This window comes from Electrophorus electricus, chromosome 23 (genome assembly GCF_013358815.1).
Source record: "Electrophorus electricus isolate fEleEle1 chromosome 23, fEleEle1.pri, whole genome shotgun sequence".
Lineage (NCBI taxonomy): Eukaryota > Metazoa > Chordata > Actinopteri > Gymnotiformes > Gymnotidae > Electrophorus > Electrophorus electricus.
Window position 1 is genome coordinate 10,885,185 of NC_049557.1, and position 23,126 is coordinate 10,908,310.

Sequence of the window (23,126 nt, forward strand, 5' to 3'; positions counted from 1 at the left end):
GGGTTGGTTGTGCGCGTGTTCGTGCGTTTGGGTGTGCGTGCAGTCGGGATCCCTGACAGATGAATTGTTGAAAATAGAGGAAAAGGGAACGCGGGCGACTCTCCCGTGTATCAAACCATGTTTCCAAAAGGCAAGAGCTCCGTGGTGCCGTCGGACGGCCAGGCCCGGGAAAAGTAAGGCTTTCTGTCCCCTGTACCGTCGTGCTTTCCGCCGTGTTTCTGTGCCTTCGACGTAGCCTATTGTTAGAGCGAGCGCATAGGCACGGCTGCACGCGAGCCCTCCGGTATACGCGAGCCTGGGAGCGCTGAACCGAAAGTACGCGCACGCCATTCTGGGCTCTCCGGGCGGCGCACGGGCTTCGCGAGCTCGTCGTCCGTAATGCGCTGCAGAACGCATCGCTCGCTCCGGAGCCCGCTCGCAGTCGCGTGAGTCGGCTAGGTTTGGAGCGGAGCCCGCGAGCCAGATGCGCGCTACATTGTGCCTCAGACGCCCGTCTTTGGACGCGAGCGAGCGCGAGCGAGAGGGAGTGGGTCCTGTCTATTGTGCTTTAGTTTTTGATCGCTGCACAGGCGAGGCAGAGCCTGGCTTTTTCCAGCGCGCTATCAATACACTGTTCTACACACGATTTATGTGGGTTTTGGGGTTTTTTGTGTGTTCATTTTCTTGGTTATTTATTTATTTGTTTGCCTGTAACAGTAAATAGAGAAGGCTACCTCTCTTTTTTTCCGCCCATGTTTGTATGGGTGAGGTAGCCCACAGTTCTCCACAGTTATGATCCCTCCTTTCAGTAAATACGATACGATATACTTTATCCTCTCTTCCTACTACTTACGTGCATAATTCTATTTTGCTGTTTTTCTTCCTGTTTTTGTTTGTTTTGCTGTGATGCAGGCTGGCTCTGTATGTTTACGAATATTTGCTACACATTGGTGCACAGAAGTCTGCCCAGACCTTCCTGTCAGAGGTGAGAGTCTTGATTCCAGAGCGGGATCAACATTTGCATACGGTTCCTGCGTCCTGCGCTGTGAGCAGCAGGCCTGCAGCCCCGGTGCATGCTGGGAGCTCCTCTCAGCGCACACTAAACCCTTTTCCCCACGTTTGATTTCCCTCCCTCCAGATTCGATGGGAAAAGAACATTACTCTAGGAGATCCCCCGGGGTTCCTGCACTCCTGGTGGTGGTAAGGCCCGGCTTGTTGATGGTGGTGTGGAGATGTTGGCAGTGTAAACCGCTGACCCGATGGTGTGTTTGTGTTTCACAGCGTGTTCTGGGATTTGTACTGTGCTGCCCCCGAGAGACGGGACTCGTGCGAACACTCGAGCGAGGCCAAGGCGTTCCATGACTACGTGAGTGGCAATGTCGGTCTTCTTGCTGCGGTTCGCCCCGATCTAGAGCGAGTACACGGGTGATCGTGAACGGTTGTATGCACCCTTATATTGAAAAGGCTGCTCCTTCGCTGGTGCAGTTTTCTGTTCAATATACTGTACACAATGTGCAAAGACCTGCTAACAAATTGTGAGTTTGATATTTCTGCTGCCTTTTTAAATATTTTTTCTCAAAGGCCAGTCTTGCATTAACACTACAGAATGTGAGCATTTCTGAGACCTATCGTCCAGAGTGCTGCTGTCCTGGCGTCCTCTCACCTCCGCTGGGGCGTTCAGACACGTTCACTCTTAAGAGCTCGGTCTCCAGCTAACCCTGGGCCTTGCTCCGGGTCACAGGACGCCAGCCGTTCAGAACGCACTGTTTGGTGATCTTGCACCATCAGAAGTGTCTCTTGTGTGATGTGTGTGAGGAGGTCAGTAGAGAGGCTGAGTGAACTGAGAGACATTCATCCCTGTGGGAGTGACTGGGATGGGGGACACCGGAGGTCTGTCTCCAGCAGGTCTGTCTCCAGCGCGAGACCAGGCACTGTGCTGTATGCTGATGCTCAGACACGTCCTTTCAGAGCAGGCTGTCTCCGTTACTGCTGGTGTTCAGATCATAGAAATCACCAGAGCGCAGCGCAACATCCCAGAGCATGGCTGACGGTGTTCTTGAGTTCCTGGAAGTGCTTATTTTCCTCACTTTTTCAGTCAGTTATCTTATGATGGTCACGGTCTTGATCTCATAAACATCTGTCCAGTCATGAGGTTGCAACGTCATATTGAAATATTTCTACAGTACCTGCTGGTATGTGGTGAAACCCAGGACAGTCGATTAAGTATTGACTTAAAGTTTGTCCTTACGCCCACATTGGAGACTGGGTGTTGTGTAATGGAACTGCTGTGTTGGTAACTCCAGCACGATATTTGAGAGTGGCCAGAGTTAACATCACATTTGTGGTGTGTTTATGTATGTTACATGGTTGACTAAACAACAGATGTGTAGACTATGTAAGATGGCCTCTGTGCTGGCCTCCGGTGTATAGTGAGTGTAGAGTGTGGGGCAGGGGAGCAGTTGCTGCCTGGTCCCTCACACCACTCGGCCCCTGTCACTCTGGTAAATCTTTCAGGAAAATGTGATCTTATGTAATCAGTGTGCGCTCATGATTGACTGAGGTGTGTCCAGACTGCTGGCTGCTCTCATCACGTGGGTTGATCAGCGTCTGTCGGAGGGTGTAGTGTGTGTGTGTGTGTGTGTGTGTGTGTGTGTGTGTGTGTGTGTGGAAGTCCCTGAGGATGACTTTGGTTTTGAGGGTGCAGTGTGGAGAAGGCTCAGCAGGTAAGGCCGGGTGGAGATGACTGTGTTATGCTTGTCTGTGCCTGTCTTTGTTCCCGGCCGTGGTGGCGACCGTGCTTCCTGGGTTCAGTCTCCATGTTCTCTGGGGGTGGGGGGTGGGGGGGGGTTGAAGGGGGATGGAGAGAGAGTGAGGGGGGGGGGCTGAGAGGAGAGGTGGTGGGGGGGTTGGGTTTTAGCTGCCCGTGTCGGTGGATGCAGACTGTTTTAAACAGAAGCCGTGCTGTGTTTCTGCTGTGCGCCAGGGACCCTCCCCCTGGGGCTGCAGTGTGTGGAGCTTGGGAGTGATTGATGGCTGTCAGGAAGCCCGTGGACAAACACACAGGAGAGGGGGGGTGTGTGTGTGTGAAACAGATTGTGGATATGAAAAGCAAGCGGACGCATGTCTTTGCATGACCTAAATAACACAAACCAATATTCACGACTAAAAGTGTTCCTCATCTCTTCTCTTACTGAACAGTTTATCTGAGCCACGTGTGCAGTAGATGTTGGGTATCGTTGGGTCCTGGGAGGTTACTTCCCTGTTTGAGAAACGGGGGGTTTAGTTCTGTAGCTCACCTGGTAGAGCAGGTGGAGTAAGGTACTAGCAACACCAAGGTCAGAGGTCAGACTCCTAGGGAGCATCCACTGTGTGACATCTCTGTGGATGGGTGCGCTGAGCAGGGCAGCAGAGGCTTTGGGCCCCGGCCCCTGGTGCATGGGACTGGGTTTGAGCAGGCCAGTCTGTCTGTGTCTGTCTGCTGCTTTTTACTGGGCTAAAAAAGCCAGGAAACACCAGCGTGTGGGAGACCACGGCACAGGTCGCTGACGCACCCGATGTCTGCGTAGCGCACCGGGTGTGGACGGGTACAGCAGCGGACGTGGTGTAACAGTAGACCAGAGAATCAGTGGGCGAAGTGTAATAACAGTATACAGTGAACAGGAGCCTCTGGGTAGGATTGCAGAGAAACACGGGCTCTCCTGTACTGGTGTGTTCAGGTGGAGGTGTCTGTAACTAGACACCCTTGTGTTAACTGTGTCTGGAAGCACTATAGTGGTGTTTAATCTGTGTGTTTTGAAGCCCTGGTCTTGGTAACTACGGTCAGGAGGATCTCTGGGCTGTTGTTGATTAGCTGTGTTTTAAGCTTCCTGAACACTGGTGTAAGTGTGTTTAAACTGTCTGTTTCTGAGCACTGGGTGTATTTAGGTGTGTTCAGGTGGGTCTGTGTGTATGTGAGCGTTGCCGTTGGTTACCAGTGCCTGTTCTATTGGTGTGTGGTATTCTAGCTGTGTTCAGGGCAGTGTGTGGCTGGGGTGGAGCATGTCCCCTGTGTATTGTCTCCCGTCCCCTGCCTGTGGTATTTCACACAGCCTGTGGGAGGCTGTCCTCGCCACAAAGACACATCCCGCGTTAACTGAGGTGTTAGGAACAGCAGAACTGACCCCAGGTCTGTGCTGGGAGACGCTGTGTGAAAGAGCACAGAACTGCGTCAGGATCAGAACTGACCCCAGGTCTGTGCTGGGAGATGTGGTGTGAACTGCTGGGGGCTGAAATTCAAAAAAAGAAGTTCCATCTCATGATATTTCAGTATTGGTAGAATATTAAAGTTCAAATGACTATATTGGTGTGTGTTCTTGTTTTGTTTGGCAGGATAACAGAACTGTGTGATTGGCAGCTGTGTTAACCCTGGAAAAAGGGCTCAGATTTTAAAAATCATGGTCATGTATATGAAATGTTTGAAAAATGTAAAATTAGATTATTATTGTTGTTGTTGATGTCGCTGTAATGAAAGACTGTTACTGTTTTCTTGTTTAATGGTGTGGTGAGTGTTGTGTAACTGTATTTACATGTGTGTTGTCAGTGTGGCGCAGGTGTTGTATAGTGTGGATGCTGATGGCATGATGTGGCGTGTTTTAAGTGACGTGGGTGTAATGCGTGTGTTGTGTAACGGTGTAATGCGTGTGTTGTGTAACGGTGTAATGCGGGTGTTGTGTAAGTGTTGTAGTGTGTAATGTAACGCTGTTGTGTAATGTGTGTTGTATAACGGTGTTGTAGTATGTTGTGTAGTGTGTTATGTAATGGTGTAGTATGTTGTGTAGTGTGTGTGTGTGTGTGTGTGTGTGTGTGTGTGTGTGTGTGTGTGTGTAAAGTGGGCACTTTCTTGCTCTTCCCACAGAGTGCGGCAGCAGCGCCGAGTCCAGTGATGGGGAACATGCCCCCGGGGGAGGGGCTTCCTAGCGGACCCATGCCACCTGGCTTCTTCCAGGTTAGATGCTCTGGCCTTTTCCTGTGGGCGTGTCCTTCTGGTCATGGCCTTACCTGGTGGGCGTGTCCTTCTGTTCCTTTGACCCTTTTGACCTTCCCTCTGCACTGCTGGAAAACATCCAGGCACACTTCTCTTATTTTCTTTTTTTTTCTTCCACAAGCAACTTTTGGAATATGCTAAAAATGCAACTTTACTTTCTACCTGTGGGCTGGTCAGAGTGTGAGGACTGTGGTCATAGCACTGGTGCACACCCAGCTGACCCCACAGTCAAGCTCTGTTCAGCTCCGGCATCTCTGTGCTTTAGTGTCTGCTGGTGTTTTTGGGCTTTTTCCTGTTTGCTACACCCAGAGCCCTCCGTCTCACAGCCTTACTCCACCTGTTCTGCTCTGATAGGTGTTTAACTGCTAGAGGTGTTTAACTGCTAGAGGTGTTTAACTGCTAGAGGTGTTTAACTGCTAGTGGTGTTTAACTGCTAGTGGTGTTTAACTGGCTCAGTGCCTAGTAACTCTGGTTTTCTGCAGTTTTGTGCTCTCACGCTCCAGTTCTTTAAATAGTCTAACGCCTCCCATCCTCCTCTCCCTCCGTCTGCCTCTCTCTCTCTCTCTCTCTCTCTCTCTCTCTCTCTCTCTCTCTCATATATATAAACATTTTTCACCTCACACACACACTCTATTGCCTTCACAATATATCTCTCTTTTCCTCATGCTCACAAACATCTTTTTCTTTCTCTCCCCCTCTGCTTATCTCCCTTACACGCTCTCTCTGTCTCTCGCTCTGTCTCTCTGTCTTGCTCTGTCTGTCTGTCTGTCTGTCTGCTCTCTCTCTCTCTCTCTCTCTCTCTCAGGGCCCTCCTGGCTCACAGTCCTCTCCTCATGCTCAGCCTCCTCCTAACAGCATGATGGGACCCCACGGACAGGTAGCAGTTCTACACTTAAACCGCACGCGGTCTCCCCCCAGCACACACCCAGCACATGCGCCCTCCCACCCAAAGCACACGCGCCGTCCCCCCAACACACCCCTCCCCCAGCTGACCTCAGCCTTCTCTGCTTCCTGGCTCTTCTGTTTGCTCCTCCTCCCGTCTGTGCACCCGCTCCCGATCTGGGCGTGAGTTTCTCGTTTCCCAGCCGTGTCCTAGCCGGAGATGACAGTGAACCTGGCCTGGAGTTTCTCCAGAGTGTCCGAGGGTGGGATTTTCCTGCCGTGTACTGCTGTTCACCAAATCAGGGTGATGTGAGTTTGAAGATTGTAATGAAGTGTTTTACATCGCAGCCTTTCATGTCCCCTCGTTTTGGAGGAGGCCCAAGGCCACCAATCAGAATGGGCAACCAGGTAACCCATCACAGCAGAGACACACCTCCTTCACTGACACCATATACATACTCCATAAACTCCTAAACCAAACCTGCGTACCTGAGCGCTGGTGAACTCTGTTCCTAGACATCACCCTTCACGGTTTAGCTCTCAACCTGATCCAACACACCTGGTCCAAATAATGAAGGCCTTCAGTAGCATAATATAATATACTGTATAATATAATAATATATTAAAGGCTGCTCACCAGTGTAATATATAATAATATAATAATATATTAAAGGCTGCTCACCAGTGTAATATATAATAATATAATAATATATTAAAGGCTGCTCACCAGTGTAATATATAATAATATATTAAAGGCTGCTCACCAGTGTAATATATAATAATATAATAATATATTAAAGGCTCTTCACCAGTGTAATATATAATAATATATTAAAGGCTCTTCACCTGTGTAATATATAATAATATATTAATATATTAAAGGCTCTTCACCTGTGTAATATATTAATATATTAAAGGCTCTTCACCAGTGTAATATATAATATATTAAAGGCTCTTCACCTGTGTAATATATAATAATATATTAATATATTAAAGGCTCTTCACCTGTGTAATATATAATAATATAATAATATATTAAAGGCTCTTCACCAGTGTAATATATAATAATATATTAAAGGCTCTTCACCTGTGTAATATATAATAATATATTAATATATTAAAGGCTCTTCACCTGTGTAATATATAATAATATATTAATATATTAAAGGCTCTTCACCTGTGTAATATATAATAATATATTAATATATTAAAGGCTCTTCATCTGTGTAATATATAATAATATATTAAAGGCTCTTCACCTGTGTAAAATATAATAATATATTAAAGGCTCTTCACCTGTGTAATATATAATAATATATTAAAGGCTCTTCACCAGTGTAATATATAATAATATATTAATATATTAAAGGCTCTTCACCAGTGTAATATATAATAATATATTAAAGGCTCTTCACCTGTGTAATATATAATAATATAATAATATATTAAAGGCTCTTCACCTGTGTAATATATAATAATATATTAAAGGCTCTTCACCTGTGTAATATATAATAATATATTAAAGGCTCTTCACCTGTGTAATATATAATAATATAATAATATATTAAAGGCTCTTCACCTGTGTAAAATATAATAATATATTAAAGGCTCTTCACCTGTGTAATATATAATAATATATTAATATATTAAAGGCTCTTCATCTGTGTAATATATAATAATATATTAAAGGCTCTTCACCTGTGTAATATATAATAATATAATAATATATTAAAGGCTCTTCACCTGTGTAATATATAATAATATATTAAAGGCTCTTCACCTGTGTAATATATAATAATATATTAATATATTAAAGGCTCTTCACCTGTGTAATATATAATAATATAATAATATATTAAAGGCTCTTCACCTGTGTAATATATAATAATATAATAATATATTAAAGGCTCTTCACCTGTGTAATATATAATAATATATTAAAGGCTCTTCACCTGTGTAAAATATAATAATATAATAATATATTAAAGGCTCTTCACCTGTGTAATATATAATAATATAATAATATATTAAAGGCTCTTCACCTGTGTAATATATAATAATATATTAAAGGCTCTTCACCTGTGTAAAATATAATAATATAATAATATATTAAAGGCTCTTCACCTGTGTAATATATAATAATGTATTAAAGGCTCTTCACCTGTGTAATATATAATAATATAATAATATATTAAAGGCTCTTCACCTGTGTAATATATAATATATTAAAGGCTCTTCACCTGTGTAATATATAATAATATAATAATATATTAAAGGCTCTTCACCTGTGTAAAATATAATAATATAATAATATATTAAAGGCTCATCAGCTCTTTTTTTTTTTAATATTTATTGAAAGTTGTATAGAACGTGTCATTGGCATGTTGTGTGGTTAGATTTTTGAAAAATGCCACATGTACCATGTCCTCCTACAACAAGCCAAACTAAAAAGGTCCAAACTGGTCTCACTTCTTTCCCCAGCCACCAGGGGGAGTTCCTGCAGCCCAGCCAATGCTGCCAAACATGGACCCCAGGCTACAGGGTGAGTGGGAGGTCTCGGCTCACTCCCTCACATCCGAGAACTGGCGTATGTGATGGACTGATTTGCACTGATTTGAGTACCTGTGTTCTGTGACATACATTTAGTTACAAAAATCCCAGACTGGATTTTGAAATTAAGGTCCAGGCTTGTGTACCTGATCAACAGTTCACAAGATCCAGGCTTGTGTACTTCTGGTGCACCTCTGATCAGTCTAATCTAAGGACCAGGTGTCTTTAAGGCCTGATCAGAATTTGTGGCTCTTCAGGAACTTTTTACCGTCTTCTCTTTTTGTGCTTCTGTAGGACCAATGCAGAGGATGAATATTCCCAGAGGGATGGCTCCCATGGGCCCTGGGCCGCAGGTAACCCTCTGTTCTTCCATCTGCCTCTGGAACCCTCGTGGTGTGGGCTGGGGGCGGGACTAGGGCGGGGTCAGGGGTGGGTTCACTGTTTTTGCTTTGTTCTGTCCTGGCTCCCAGCGCAGGCGTGGCCGGGACGGGCTCTGTGTCTGAGCACGGAGCATTCGTTCGTCTCACACACACAATCGCAGTGTTCTTGCGTTCTTTCACACGTTCCGACTGCCACTTCAGTTGACTGATATGAATTGCCGTTGCAGAACTTTGGGAGCGGGATGAGACCCCCACACAACTCGATGGGCCCGGGAATGCCAGGAGTCGCTATGTAAGCATGATCTTCCCTCCTCAGCTTCGAGACCACTGCCGTAATCTTGGAAAATGAATGAACGGGGAGATCATTGTTCAGGAATGTCGTTGTGTTTCAGGGGTCCTGGAAATGGAAGACCACCTTGGCCAAACCCAAACGCCAACAACGTGAGTGTGTTTGTACTTTTAGACCAACAACGTGAGTGCGTTTGTATTGTCAGACCCATTTCTGATATTACTATATCTGTTATGTATTTTAATATTCCTAAACATAACATACTGCTGCACTCTGATATCAGGAGCTCTTAGGATGTCGTAAAAGCTTACTGTGTGTGTGTGCGTGCGTGCGTGCGATACCCTCAGATGCCCTATTCCTCGCCCTCTCCTGGAGCATATGGCGTAAGTACAGGGCTTTACTGCCCCCTGCTGGTCGATCTTGATTGTCATTTCCATTTCCTTTATCATGTGTTTTTGCGACCGCTCAAATTTCCACATTTCTGATTGGCTACACAGAGAGGATCTCATGCTATTGATAGGTTCAGAGGTTACTGGAAGATTTTAAATTCTCTCCACCTTGTTAGCTGTGAGTCTATGAGAAGGATTTGGCAGTGCGTGGGTTAAGGGTGGTGTAAGAACTGCAGGGGGCTGGAGGTACTGTCGTAACCCCATGCTATTCCCTGTAGGGTCCACAGGGGGGCGGTCCCCCTGGCACGCCCGGAATCGTCCCCAGCCCTGCAGGTGCGTGAGCCCAAAGCTCGGCTATGACCGGTGCCCCTGGTGGAGGCCAGAGGAACTGCTCTCCTGATTCTCTTCTGTTTCCTGCTTTCAGACTCCAACAACTCCAGCGAGAACCTGTACACCATGATGAACTCAGGAGGTGGAGGAGGACGGACTAACGTGAGTGAGGCCTGCTCATCCGTCAGCTCCACCTGTGCCTCCGTGTGGAGCGCTGCGATGGCCTTTCCACACACACACACACACACACACACACACACACTTACTTTTAAATAGATGATGAGCTAAATCGGGCGAATCAACCACTTAAAAAAGGCAATTCCTGCAACACACAGGTCTGGAGCCCCCCTGGGGGGGGGAGATAGACTGTGTTGGAGAGAGGCGTAGAAAAAATTGCAGAGGGTGTGTGTGTGTGTGTGTGTGTGTCTGTGTGTCAGTCACTGTGTTCTATATATTTGGCTCTTAGTGATGTGTGCCTGTTCTTCTCTCCTGCATGTGTAGTTCCCCATAGGTCCAGGCTCAGAGGGCCCCCTAGGGGCCATGGCAGGAATGGACCCAATGCATATGAATGGAGGTGAAGTTTTTTTCAACACCATTCCATCTGTCTGTGCATGTATCTGTGTGCGCGCGTGTATGTGTGTTTGTTCGTGCTGTCCAGAATCAAGAAAAAACAGTAGTATTTCAAGAAAATGTCTGTTTGGTGTTGTTTTGAGCCTCCACTTTATCGTGGGATATTTGTTTGATGCATTAAAAAAAAATTGGATCTGAAAAAAATGCTGCATTGTGGGTAATATGTATACATAATAATTAGTTGTTTTGCTGCTGTTTTAGGTTCTGGAGATCTGGAGGGGCTTCCAAAGGTGTCTAAACCCCGCACCCCCGCCACGTTTCTGTTACTCAGTGCTTTTCCTGAAACACTTCACACTGACGTAGTCGTTCCGTTATTTGAAAATGTACATCCACCATTTCACAAAGGGAAACTTAAGCCACCATTAACACAGTAATGCGGGATTGTTATGGTTTATCGATGATTCTCTTTGAGAAGTGTTTTGCTGGCATCCTGTCTCTCTATCTCCCTCTACACACCCCACCCCCCCCCCCCCCCCCCCCATTGATCAATGTTGCTGGCCCTGTGGTATTTGCAGAACTCCCCCAACAATATGAGTAACCTGACCAACAACCTGGGGCCCCCACGGGACGATGATGCTGGTGGCTACCTTCACTCCTTCCAGAATGAGAATGTGAGTGCCCCCTACCTGTTATCTCCTGCAGTGCATGGGGAGACGGCCGAGCTGGGCCAGGCCCAGACGCAGCTCTGTTTGTGCTGTTGCATGCGGATCTCAGTGGCTCTTCACCCTTACTCTGGGTTACCCCCTGACCTTGTGTCTCTGTTACCTGGTGTGCAAGTTACCCGCTGACCTGGTGTTTCCTGGTTTGATTATAATTTTGGCCATTCTATACAGAAAAGCTTGTATGGTGTTATTGCCTTGGGTTGCAACTCTCTCTCTCTCTCTCTCTCTCTCTCTCTCTCTCTCTCTCTCTCTCTCTCTCTCTCTCCAGCAATACTCTCCCTCCATGACCATGAGTGTCTGATATCTGATCGTGATTCCCAGGGGGGCGGGACTTGCCACTGGCCAATCGTTACAGAGAGACACGGGGAACATGTACAGGATGTGGGGGCCGCGCGTACCTGCCTCTGCTTTCACCGCTGGTCTCCTGCAATATCACTTTTTATTTTTTATTAATAATTATTATTACTTTTTATTGATAAGCCCCTCCCGCCCAGATCAGTCAGCTGATCTAAATGTGACATAAATCTCTTGGAACAGTTTTTCTTTCCTCTTTCTCCTGAAAAGTTTGGCTTTAGAAAAGAAGGAGCATCTTTTGGTTATGAGCCCAGGATGTGTAGCCGCTGCAGCCTCAGAGAAACCCATCGTTCACTTCCTGTCCACCTGTTCTCGACCCTCCAGGCTGAACTCTCGAGCGTGGCCCTGGACTTCGCCCCGCTGGTCTTTTTTTTTTTTCTTTTTTCTCTTGCCTGTTAAGTGTCTATTTTCTCGTCTCCAGTGACACGGCTTTTCTGAAGGGACATTTACGTCTTTACACTCTGTCGTACTTTTTCGTCGTTGTTATTATTGTTTCTCTCCTCCCCCCAGTATTAATAAGTAGCTGCTTCCAAGGAATAACTGCGTTCGGTCTGATGTCTCCCGCCGAGGACGGGGAGGACGCCGTCATCTTGTCCCTGCACTGATTCCATTTTGATGCTCTTGGACTGCTGTCTCCAATCCTTCCTCAGTGACTCTCTGATTGGTCCGATCAGAGGCGGACCCTGCCGATTGTACTACCTTTTGATTGGTGGAGCCTGAGGAATCCCGATTCCGCCTCCTCCAACCCTGCATCTCTGTCCAGCTCTTCCCCCTGACGCGTATGGCCATCTGTAGCATCCATTACTTGTTATGCTGATGATGATCTGTGCTGGTGAACTGTTCCCATGACGACTTCTCCCCCCTTTCACTACCATGTGCCTCAGTTTTTAGTTTTGGGTTGTTTTTTGTTTTGGGTTTGGAAGGCCTGTGATTTCATGTTGTAGCTTCACCCCCGAAGGAAGGTGCTGATGTGAAACAGATGCAGTAGTGTGTGTTCACATGGTTTCTGTGTTGGGCTCCAGTCGAACGCTACCACACACTCATAGTACCAATAGAATCGTAAGTTATTCTATTTATACAGACCTTTGGTAATGGTTCTACGTTTAGGAGTTGTTTGTTTTACACTGCTTTTGTTAGCTTGTACATCATACTTTGGGCAAAAATGCTTGTTTATATATTGACAACTAAATTATTTGGCTCCTTTCTGGGTGTTTTGGCCTCTTGTTTTCATGGGTGTAAAAGTTGCGTGGAGTCTGAGCCGCAGTGACGGTCTCATGTCTGCCTGCCGGTCTACGTTTATGCTCAGGAAGGGCCTAGAGGAGCAGCCAGTAGCAGTGCAACCTGAACCCCGCCTGGTCACCTGACCTGACTCACCTTGAGCATGTATTTCATGTAAACATTAGACTGAAGACAAGACTCGCCCAGAGGGGGGGGGTCCATTCTACACACCTTCCAGAACCTCGTCAGCCAAGTTACAGAGGGCACTGAACATGACTGATTCGGAGGGTACAGGGCAGAGGGTAGACAGAGCAAGTGTGCACTCACCCGACAGCTTCAGCATTGTGACTGCTGACAGAATACAAGCTCCAAACCAAACTTTGAGTGTCCTGGTTACACAGAGAACTGGTCACCTGTAGCCACGACAACTGGCTCATAAGGTATGATGTACTGAAAGACAGATGAATGTGAAATTTAGAAGTGGGTACTGTTGGGAAGGTTACCTATCAAGTTTATTTCATTACAGAATACACGCCCTTTAATCTATGATGTTACAAATGACATTTCTCGAAGAGCGTTGTTTTTTAAAGAACCTTCGATCACTTCAGCGTTGTCCAAGACAACCTCCCTCAGATGTTTGAGCCGATTGACTGGGGGATTTGGAGGCCAGATCAACACCTTGAAGTCTGTGTCATGTTCCTGAAAGCGTTCCTGAACCATTTCTATAGCACTACTCTGCTGACGGGCCACTGCCGTGAGATATCGCCACTGCTATGAGGGGATGTAACAATGTTTAAGTAGTTGGTCCGTCTACGTGACCCAAGCTCTCCCAGCACAACATCGGCCAGAACATCTTCCTCAGTGCGTCCTGGCGCCCCAGTTAAATGACACACATGCAGCCGGCCAGATGATCTCACAGTAAATGTGCTTCAGCAGACCAGGCATCTTCTGCCTTCGCTTCACAGTCCAGTTCTGATACTCGTGTGCTCAGTATAGGTGCCTCTGGTGGTGGACAGGGATCAACACGAACAGTCTGACTGGTCTGTGACGACACAGCCCCATACACGGCAAGCTGTGATCCACTGTATGCTCCGACACCTCTCAGTGATTCACTGCGTACCCCGACACCTCTCTATCATTGCGCGCGTGAACTTTTTCTCCAGTGTGTGCTATAGTCGCTCATCAGACCACACAGGCCTTCACTAGTCACTCCTCACACACCACCCTGTTGATGGTTCACTGGTTGTTCTCGCTGGGATCATGTTTGGTAGTTACTAACCACTGCACGCTGGGAACACCCCACAGGACCTGAGATGCTCTGTCACAGGCATCTAGCCATCACATCAAGGACTGCCTGTACACTTAAACATCATCATAAATAATATAGTTGCCACTGTAACAGGATAATCAGTGTTATCCACTTCACCTGTCAGTGGTCTTAGTGTTGTGGCTGATCGGTGTATCTGCAGATGTGCTCTCTCTGTGTGTGTGTGTGTGTGTGTGTGTGTGTGTGTGTGTGTGTGTGTGTGTGTGTTGAAGATGAATGATCTTCAAAGCCGGTGAAAGCACTGTCACTAAGTGGCAATTTCAGCTGTCACAGTGAGTCAAGATGGTGAACGCTGCCTAGGAATCACGGAGAGGTAAACGCACAGTCTGCGATAACCAACACGGTTTACTGCACGGTGGCGGAGACCCAAGTTGTACCCAGAACGGCATTCAGCCACATTTGACTGGAGTTGATCAACTTAAGGTGGAATAACATGAGTAGGAGGTGAGGACTCATTTCTGTAATGCAACACGATGATGCTCAAAATGACGAATGGCTTTGTGTGCTGAATATATAACATAATATGCAGATGTATCAGATTTAGCATACAAGTCAATGATTGTCTTCTGCTGTCACTACAATGTTCCGAGCTCAGGCTTTTACTGAAGTAGGGAAGGTGATGAGAATAGTCAGGTCCAAAGAACAGTCAAAACAGCAAATATTGCAGTCAGAGAAGACCATCGAGTCCAAAGAGCAAAATCCATAAACCTGAAACAGTCTGCAGGCGGGGAAGGCAATCCGCAGGACAGTTAGAGAGTATATACCGACGTTTGTCATTAAAGGTCCTGGTCATCCCACTTACTTCCTCCCATACACGTATGTCGGTGTCAGGCGACATACAGATCGCTGCGCGTTCAGCGTTTACCTGGTCCGACTCGCCACACGCGAGTGAAAACCCTGAACTGTGCAGTGCTGGTGCTAGTGGCAGAGACCTGGTCTGCAGAGAAGCTACATTTATTCTGATTCATTACAAATTTACAGAACAACTGAATTGGCCCTAGAGAAGTTACAGAAACAGTACCGTCCATTGCATTCAATAGATTTTGAACAAAACAAGAGTAATGCCTTTAGACGTCGGAGTCTGAGCTGGATGGTGCTAGATCTCCTCATAACTACATTTACTGTGTCAAACGCTCCCCTTAGCCCTGAGTAGACCCTCAGGGTCAGAGAGTTTGGAGAGGAGGTCTTAACTACAGAGCTCACCAGCAGCTGTGGCCCCGTACACCCTAGCTAACTTCTGGCACTGGAGAACCAGATGAGGTTTCACTCTTTCTGTTCAAAGCCTGGCAGAGAACGTGTTAAAGGTTTATTATTGGAGTGAGTCAAACTAGTCAGCAGGTTATCGCAACCGTAACTCGCAGAAACCATAAACCTCCCTCTACTTTTGAAGCATTTAGCTTTTTAAAAACAGCTGAAGGCTAAGAAAATTCCACTCTCTTGAAAGGTTGGCCTGTGAGAAGTGAGAACCGTGCCATTTAAACACGTCTGGATTTGGTAGCAGTGCTCAGTTGATGCTTTTCAGGATTCTTTATGTTACACAAGCGAATACTGTTGGTCAAATTCAATTATCCGCTCACTTCTGAGAGAAACATTCACAAGGTTTTTTTTCCTATGAACATGTAAATTTATTCCAGATACGATTTGTGACGATACACAAAGGCAGTTAGTTATCGCACAAGATTTATTTATTTGGAGATCATTGTGATGTTAGTGACACTTTATGCTGCTCTGATCATGTGACCTGATACACAACTAAAACAGTTTTGTAGATACCAGGTGTCATGTCCTGCTGACATCTGAGTTACACAATAAAACAGAGGCACAGAAAGCCACTAATGAATTGTAATTGTAATTTTTATACAAAAAAAAACAAAACTGAATGCAGTGGTCACAAATCAAGGCTGTGATGTCATCCAGGTGATGAGAACAATATATGGTAAATTTAATAAAAATTCAACATTGTGTTTTTTATACTAGAGACTGAACAGATGAATTCAAACCTTAGTAACACGCAAATAAGTGTACCAGCTAGTCACTGACATTATCCCAGCATGCCCTGGGGCTCACTATTACAGTGAACACAGTCCTGTCCATATCTGAATTCCTGTTCGGAAGGAATGGTGATAAATGTCTTAAAAGCAATTTGAATTCGTGTGTTACCACATCGAGCTACAGACACCTGAGGGTTTCCTCTGCAACCGTCACAAATACGACACGACTCCAAAAAGTATTTGGACATTCCAGCACGTTCCCGGTGGAAAGAACAGCCGACATGAGACGTGAACATGGATTGCTAACGTTCCCGTTAACATGAAAAAAAGCCCCTGAAGCTTGGGATAGCAGATTCTCAGTTAAAACTTCCTGAATTCAGTTTAAAATACAGTGGATGCTGTGTCCAATATTGGTGTCAAACATGTTTCCAGATCCTCGCACACATCTAAGCGCAGCTGCAAGTTCTGGCCACCTTCTCTTTGGCTTATGTCATCTTCTGCAGAACCTTCCGCACCGCCCCGGGGCAGTACCCACTCTGGCCCCCTGCCACCCTGGGAACAAGGACAGAAACGCAGTCCGGGAAATGGGATACGATCAGGAAGGGGCTAAAGTCAGAGAGAATTTCACAGCTCACGCTTGGCAGTAAGGAGTGCTGTTGAACTTTGACCCGATTTCCCGGCTATGCCACTTGGCACGGCGATGCCTTCGGAGGTGCAGAGCGCAAACCTCAATCCATCCAGCAAACCGCCGTTTACACGTCTGCTTCACGTGCTACGGCAGCTTTACTCATGAGCCGGGTCCTGCTATGACGTGAACTCACCTTATACGTCACCTTTCCGCTCTGAATGACGTAGAGCCGTTCAGGCTTGGCTCCGTACTTCTGACTTCGCAACGTCCGTCATTTGGTCCACCACAAACGGGGCAGAGCGGCTCTTCGCTGAGCAGAATCCGCGCCGCCGACAGTCTCTCCTGCAGGCTCCGGTGCACGCGGATGTCCACGTTGTTGTGAAAAGCCCAGCGGTCTACGGCAGTATGCAGCTCACGTGACCACTGTGCACGCTCCAATGCGGGAGAACTGGTCTATTTTCACATTATCACAACACTCAAAGGTATTACCGGTCCGTGCACGATGCGGTCGTCCCGGCCCTACCTGTAGCGTGCGCTTCAGCAATATAGACGACGAGGAAATCGGCCACGTCTCTGAAGTCCCGCACGAGCTGTCTGAACTCGTCAAGCTTATACAGAAACGGGGGTCAGGTGCAACTTCCAAAACTGAGGACAAGCGGGCGGGTACCTGTAAAAAGAATGACATGCGAGGCTGTAAAGGTGGTGCTGCGCTGCCGCGTGGTTCACTGCGGCGCTGCTGCGGGCGGTTGCGCACCTCTGAGGAACTGATGCACGCTGCTCGTGCGCCCACCCATGGTGACGAGCGCGCAGTCCGGGGCTCCGTAGCCCTCGAACGCCTCTTCCCCTAGACCGCACCACAGGTCCTCGAGCACGGTCTTTAAAAACGTGAGCGTGACGAACGAGGGTCCCCAGTCCTCGTACCTGAACCTGGGGTTCTGCGTCATCGATGAGCGCGCACCCATACTGGTAATAATTTTCTTGGTCAAACTCGGCGACGCCACGGACAAAAGTTTCAGCAGGGACGACAGCGCGAGCGCGAGGCATGCCCTAGCCAGGGTCGACACGTAAACGTTTACCCGTCGTATCGCGTAGCCTATGGTCGTCCCCATCGTGCGCGCGGGGTGTCGGTATTTGCACCGGGGTGTCACTCCGGCCGTGGCGTATGTCCTGGACAACGCTGCTACCGCAGAGTACTGCGCAAGCGCACACACCGATCGAACCGATCGAATGATATGATTAAACAATTCAAGTATTATAATTAGTGCGATTTGAATAAACTGCAAGTGGCATTATAAATCAGCCAAAGACTAACAGTACATTTAGAAAACAGTTTCGACAGCCTAAATATAAGCCCTAACTTCGCTTGCACTGCTTCATAATTGACACTTGGGGGCAGCAGAGTATAAAAACAGTTCAACTTGTACTGGTCGTTACTGGTCTAGTCATGGTGTGCAACATTATCACGTCGATGGGCTTGCGGTAATTACATAATAATGGCCTTGTGCAGATGCGTCGTTCGTGGCCTGAATGCTTCGTGAGCACCAATGTTAGCGTCAGCGTTTCTTTAAAGGACCAAATACCGTTGTTAGATTTGGTCAAGTTTATGCAAATTGCCATGGTACGCTTTTGCTGTAATAATACTGGCATTTAGCGTGAAGCGCAGGGGGAGAAGACTGCTACTCGGGTCATGCAACAGAGCCATGCAAGCGACAAGTGCGTGTATCGTGTCTCAGCCTGAGTCATGTGACCCGTTTTTTCTGTACCTGTCCGGTCCCCTTGCGCGTGTTAGTTATTTATGTCTTGAGAAACATGTACGTAATGTCCTTCTTTTCTCTTTTGGCTCGTTTTGAAATTAGCGCCGGAAACGTTAGACATCCTACTAACTAATGCATTTTCTCTTGATACGCACGTGTGACAAAACAAACGGGCTATTGAAGCCTGTGTTCATGAAGAAAGTTTTTTTTTTTTGGGGGGGGGGGAGGGTTATGTAATTATACTCGATTCATCCCCGGATTGTTTTCCCAACAAATTGTTTTAATTTCAGGACGCGGAGGTAATTCACTTGCCCGTTTCAGGGCGTGCCCTGATTCGGTCCACGCGGACGCCTCCTGTGTGTTGGAGATTGGTGCCTTGCACTTTAGCGCTTCCACTTAAATGGTTGTTCGACCTGCCAGTCAGCGGAAACACGCACGTTTCGCTTTTACGGAATTGATGCTGCAGAAGAGTCCTAAGATTGCGGGCGACGCGAGAGAGGATGCGCTCGGTAACCAGGCGCTCCCCGGCATGTAGGACGCACACGGCGCTGCTAGAAAAGCATTTCAAACGTCCCTCGTGCTTTGATTTTAAATAGGTATGTTTACACATCTGATCACAGCGTACGGCATTATGCTATTTGGCTACTCTTTCACAGTAGCTTCCACCAGATGTTCTGTTTGTTTGCTGTGTCGTCTCGCCGCATCTCCATCCCTGGAGACAAACGGTCCTCTGAGGCGTACGAGCTCCGTGCACTGCGGGGAGAATCATGCTGGTTATGTCATCCGCAGGTAAAAGACGACAGCGCGAGTATGTACTGAAGAGTCGGACATGCACACGGGCGAATCAGAGATTCATATCCAGAAGTCCGCTGCTTTCTTTGGAATGGTCAGTCACTATCACGCCCCAGCCTTCGGAGACCTCACAGAACTGACACGCTCCACGCTCGGCAGGCGCACGGACTTATGTTGTAAACGCGTCGCGGGTGACGGCTCCTTAGCCCAGCAGCCCTGCCGAAGTCCGAACCCCAGCTCGAGCCACATGCACGGGCTTAGTCCCAAGCGACTGGTCGTTCCAGCGGAACGCTATGGAACCCAGGAGAAAGCTCTCGCGTCGTGCTTCTCCGTGGCTACCGGACAAGGTATGTGAGGTTTTTGTGCACGGAGTCAAAACGGGAGCCAATGCAGTAAGCTATTAATGTTCACATTTTCACGCGTTGGGTGGAATTGTTGTTTGCGGGAGACAAATCTTCGGATAGCCACTAACATTTCAAAACTTAATATATCCAGTAAACTTTTAAAACAAATCATTTGAGTCTGCTGCCAAAAGCCTTAAACATGAATCACTTTTCATTTAAGCAATAGCCCCCGTTCTGCTGACAGCTCAGAGCATTGCAGGACATAAGTGCTAATTTAACGCAGCGGGTTTCTGTGCTGCAGCGGCCAAAGGCTCCACGTTCTGGAAACGCCTGACGTGTTCACCACTGGACACTTGCCAGAACGCTTCTGACCTTTAGTTTTGGTGATCGCCAAAACGTTAAACGTTACTGAGTTAAAATCATTTGGCGTTGACCGGGTCATTCTGACTGGAACGTAATGCAATTCAAGGTGTCATTTAATTGCGTGCATATGCCGCTTTTTAAAAAACAAATTTGTAAAGCGGTGACGCAATCTAATTTGCACCCCAGTTAATGCTTTTATGCGTCGTTAAATATAGCAAATGCAACTGTTTAGTATAATTTTAATACGGCGATTTACATAGTAATTCTAACCTTTTGACTTGTCGTTATCGTGTGCGTTTGTGCGACTTCAGCGCGTGACTTTCACAGTCCAGTCATCGTACAGCTTGATGGCAGTGCACGCGGCCTGTTAAACCGAATAATGGATCCTGGATCTGCGAGTCTTAGGTTTTAGCGCAAAGACACTTTCACTTACGTTTGTGGTGTAAGATTTTTAATGTACATGTATACTATAGGCTTTATCTTATAAGTTTAAAACATAAACTGAAATGTGTATGCAAACATAATTTATTCCGAAAATTAACCACCAGTAAAATAACCCCCTTATTCTAAGACTTAATCTTATCTGTTCTTTCATTTTACTCATAACGTTGAGTCATAAATGTTTGCACACAGGCAGATTCTTAATAAATTATATTTTCCATGGTATTTTTAAGATATAGTATACATATATGTGAACAGGAAGACTGTGTACTGTGTGTGTATCTGTTCTATGTATAGCCCTTATTTGTTATTTACTTGTTTTTTAGTTTCTCAAACTTTGTGTTGCTGTGCCATCTTACTGAATCTTACTGTGCCGAGAATTTGACTCCTGGCTCTCTGCGTTTGTGTGTATGCCTGTGTGAGTGCATGTGTGTGAGACACTTTTGTAGCTGTGTAGACTCTGTTAGTAGCAGCAGATCCTTGTTTCTGCCACCAGTCGCAGACCGTCCGGTCTGTCAGAAGTGGATGTCTTGTTTGGATGATAGTGATGTGTTTCTTCAGTGGTGACGGTGGAGATAATCAACCTTCTTTCCATACTGATCATTATACTACTCTGACTTTTATATTAGCAGTTGTCCTCTTGCACAAGGAGACTCACAGTGTTTGGTTATGACTTTTTCTTGCCAAACTGGAACCACATGTTTCTGAGTGTGTATCGGCATTTATGAGGTCCAAACCCACATCTGAAGTTTTGCCTGCCTCCCAACCAAAATGAATCATTTCATTGTCTTTCAGATCCATTTGAAATATATAGCGATGCTGGAAACCAGCAGGGAGAATACCTGGGGTGGAGGTGGTTTGGGATATACGGATTTGAAAAGTGGAGAAAGGTAGTGTGGAGAAACAGGGATGTTTTATCTCCACCTCAGAACAGGAGCCGGAGTTCCCATCTCTTGGAATGACTAAATGTTTAACTTCAGCACTCGTGAATACGTCTGTGCTGTTCTGTGTGTACTGGTGGGGTGAACTGCAGAGTAAAGGCAAACTAGTCAGGTGGTAGTCAGGTCACTTTACACTCCAAGTCAGGTAGTACACTTTAATGGAGCTGTGAATACAATGCAGGGTTACAGTAAGACCTGGGTGCTACAGTCTGATCATTGCATAATGTGCAGGATGCTTAGGGAGGATCTGTTATGTTTTATACAAATCTCTCTCTCTCTCTCATTCACTCTCTCTCTCTCTCCGTCCTTTTTCTCATTCACTCTGTATGTGTGTCTCTCTCTTTCTCACTCTCTTTATTTAGTTATGAGATCAGCATAGAGGTTTTAGAATACTTACAACAAATGGACTGAAACATTTTAAAAAGAATTTAAGACTTGAAGCATTTCAGAAGATTTCATTCATGCCACATTAGCACACAGACTACTGTGGCCACCTGGAGACTGTGGTTTCATGCAGATGAGATGTTGTTGTTGTATTTTGTGGTGTCGTTCTGGGAAAAGGGTTAAAAGCTACTGACATGTTCTGGAGCAGGAGAACATAACTGTTAACGTGATGGTAGTGGAATAGTGGAACAGTCATCATCACATGTCCTAGTAAACATTCATTCTGTGAGTGCAGGTCATCTGTGTGGGTAATGCTGCCTTAACTCAACAAACATCTTCAGTTCTACTCCTGAAGACTCTGGGGTGAGGCTCATCTAGACGGAGTGTGGGGTGGGGGTGGTGTTGGGGGTTAATGCCACTCTCTTCAGTCCCGCGGCTGCCTGTCTCACTGCACGTTCAGTTTCATCTCCTCCTGCTCACATGCAGATCTCTGCATCTACACCCGCACTGTCCTGCCCGTACCCCGAGGTCCTGTGACACCCGCACTGTCCTGCCCATACCCCGAGGTCCTGTGATGCTGGTCTCCTCTCCGTTCTAATTGGTCCCTGCTGCAGGCAGATCCTTCAGTGTCACGCCCCCAAACTATGGAGCACATTACCACAATCTCTCCATCTCTGCTCCTTCCGCTCCACCTTTAAAGCTGAACTTGGAACCTTTTTATCAACATTTTCATCACCCTCTTCCACTTTTTAAAATGTTTTTGTTGTCAAGTGACCTTGAAAATGATGAAGGTGCTATTTAAATTAAACTACTACTGCTACTTATTATTATTATTATTATTATTATAACAACAACAATAATAATAATAATAAACAACATGTCTATTTTTTGTATGGTAATTTCACTGAGAAATAGTAAATCTTTTTTTAATTTTTTTAATTTATTTTCAGTTGTTGGCATCTGAGTCCAGGCACTCTCATTATGATCTGGTTCATATTTGGAAGATCAAATATGTATCAGAAAAATACTCCCATTAACGATCACCTAGTTTTCCTCTGTATTTTTTAATCAGTGATATCGGCATTATCAATAGGACACATTAATCCCATCATGTTTCCACAGGTCTGTCCTAACTGGACTCCAGAATATTTAGGAATGTGTTCATTTCAATCTTTCCTCTGAATGTAACGGTTCGTGTCTTCTCTGACGCTTGGGCGCCTGAGTGAAGAGCACACAGCTACTTTGGTCGGATTCTCCTTCGCTGACTGGTTCCGGAGTTTCTCTCAGACACGGGAATGTGTGAAACGAGTCTAACCCCCTCTGTCCCATCTCATAGTTGAACTCATCACCCCCCCGTCATAGGGATTCGGTGGTGAACACTTACATATTACATTTACTTGACCGTTAAGTTCAGGTTTATGTCTCCCACCTAAAGTTTGTTGTGGGGGTGGGTGGGGTGAGTGGAGCGTATGTAC

General features: G+C 46.2%; 3 protein-coding genes across 5 annotated transcripts in view; 2 read left to right on the forward strand and 1 right to left on the reverse strand.

Annotated features, from left to right (window-relative positions):
- The first annotated feature begins 8 nt into the window (after positions 1 to 8).
- ssbp3b (single stranded DNA binding protein 3b) lies at positions 9 to 12,671 on the forward strand. Of its 3 annotated transcripts, XM_027025262.2 has the most exons (18): positions 9 to 173; positions 892 to 964; positions 1,118 to 1,179; positions 1,261 to 1,345; positions 4,874 to 4,963; positions 5,808 to 5,879; positions 6,233 to 6,292; positions 8,366 to 8,426; positions 8,729 to 8,787; positions 9,042 to 9,106; positions 9,207 to 9,255; positions 9,451 to 9,486; positions 9,771 to 9,825; positions 9,917 to 9,984; positions 10,324 to 10,396; positions 10,654 to 10,682; positions 10,968 to 11,063; positions 11,383 to 12,671. In XM_027025262.2, exons 1-18 carry the CDS (start codon positions 118 to 120, stop codon positions 11,413 to 11,415), a joined length of 1,122 nt encoding a protein of 373 aa, XP_026881063.1. In that variant the 5' UTR covers positions 9 to 117; the 3' UTR covers positions 11,416 to 12,671. The 3 variants fall into 3 exon arrangements, 2 of the variants coding, with proteins under 2 accessions (XP_026881063.1, XP_026881064.1); XM_027025263.2 differs by lacking the exon at positions 5,808 to 5,879; XR_003411667.2 differs by lacking the exons at positions 10,968 to 11,063; positions 11,383 to 12,671 and having other exon boundaries at positions 9,387 to 9,486; positions 10,654 to 10,673.
- Positions 12,672 to 16,398: 3,727 nt separating this feature from the next.
- On the reverse strand, positions 16,399 to 17,811 carry dio1 (iodothyronine deiodinase 1). The gene is given in 7 exon segments (XM_027025246.2): positions 16,399 to 16,540; positions 16,542 to 16,556; positions 16,826 to 16,885; positions 16,887 to 16,919; positions 16,921 to 17,027; positions 17,156 to 17,299; positions 17,387 to 17,811. Coding segments are annotated over 7 exon segments (765 nt in total). The 5' UTR covers positions 17,742 to 17,811; the 3' UTR covers positions 16,399 to 16,489.
- Positions 17,812 to 18,305: 494 nt separating this feature from the next.
- Positions 18,306 to 23,126, forward strand: part of LOC118240699 — a 33,515-nt gene continuing 28,694 nt past the window's right edge. The window contains exons 1-2 of the mRNA XM_035522218.1: positions 18,306 to 18,982; positions 19,176 to 19,525. Of these exons, the coding sequence (XP_035378111.1) occupies positions 19,216 to 19,525 (310 nt within the window). The 5' untranslated portion in view covers positions 18,306 to 18,982; positions 19,176 to 19,215. The remainder of the gene's footprint in view (positions 18,983 to 19,175; positions 19,526 to 23,126) is intronic.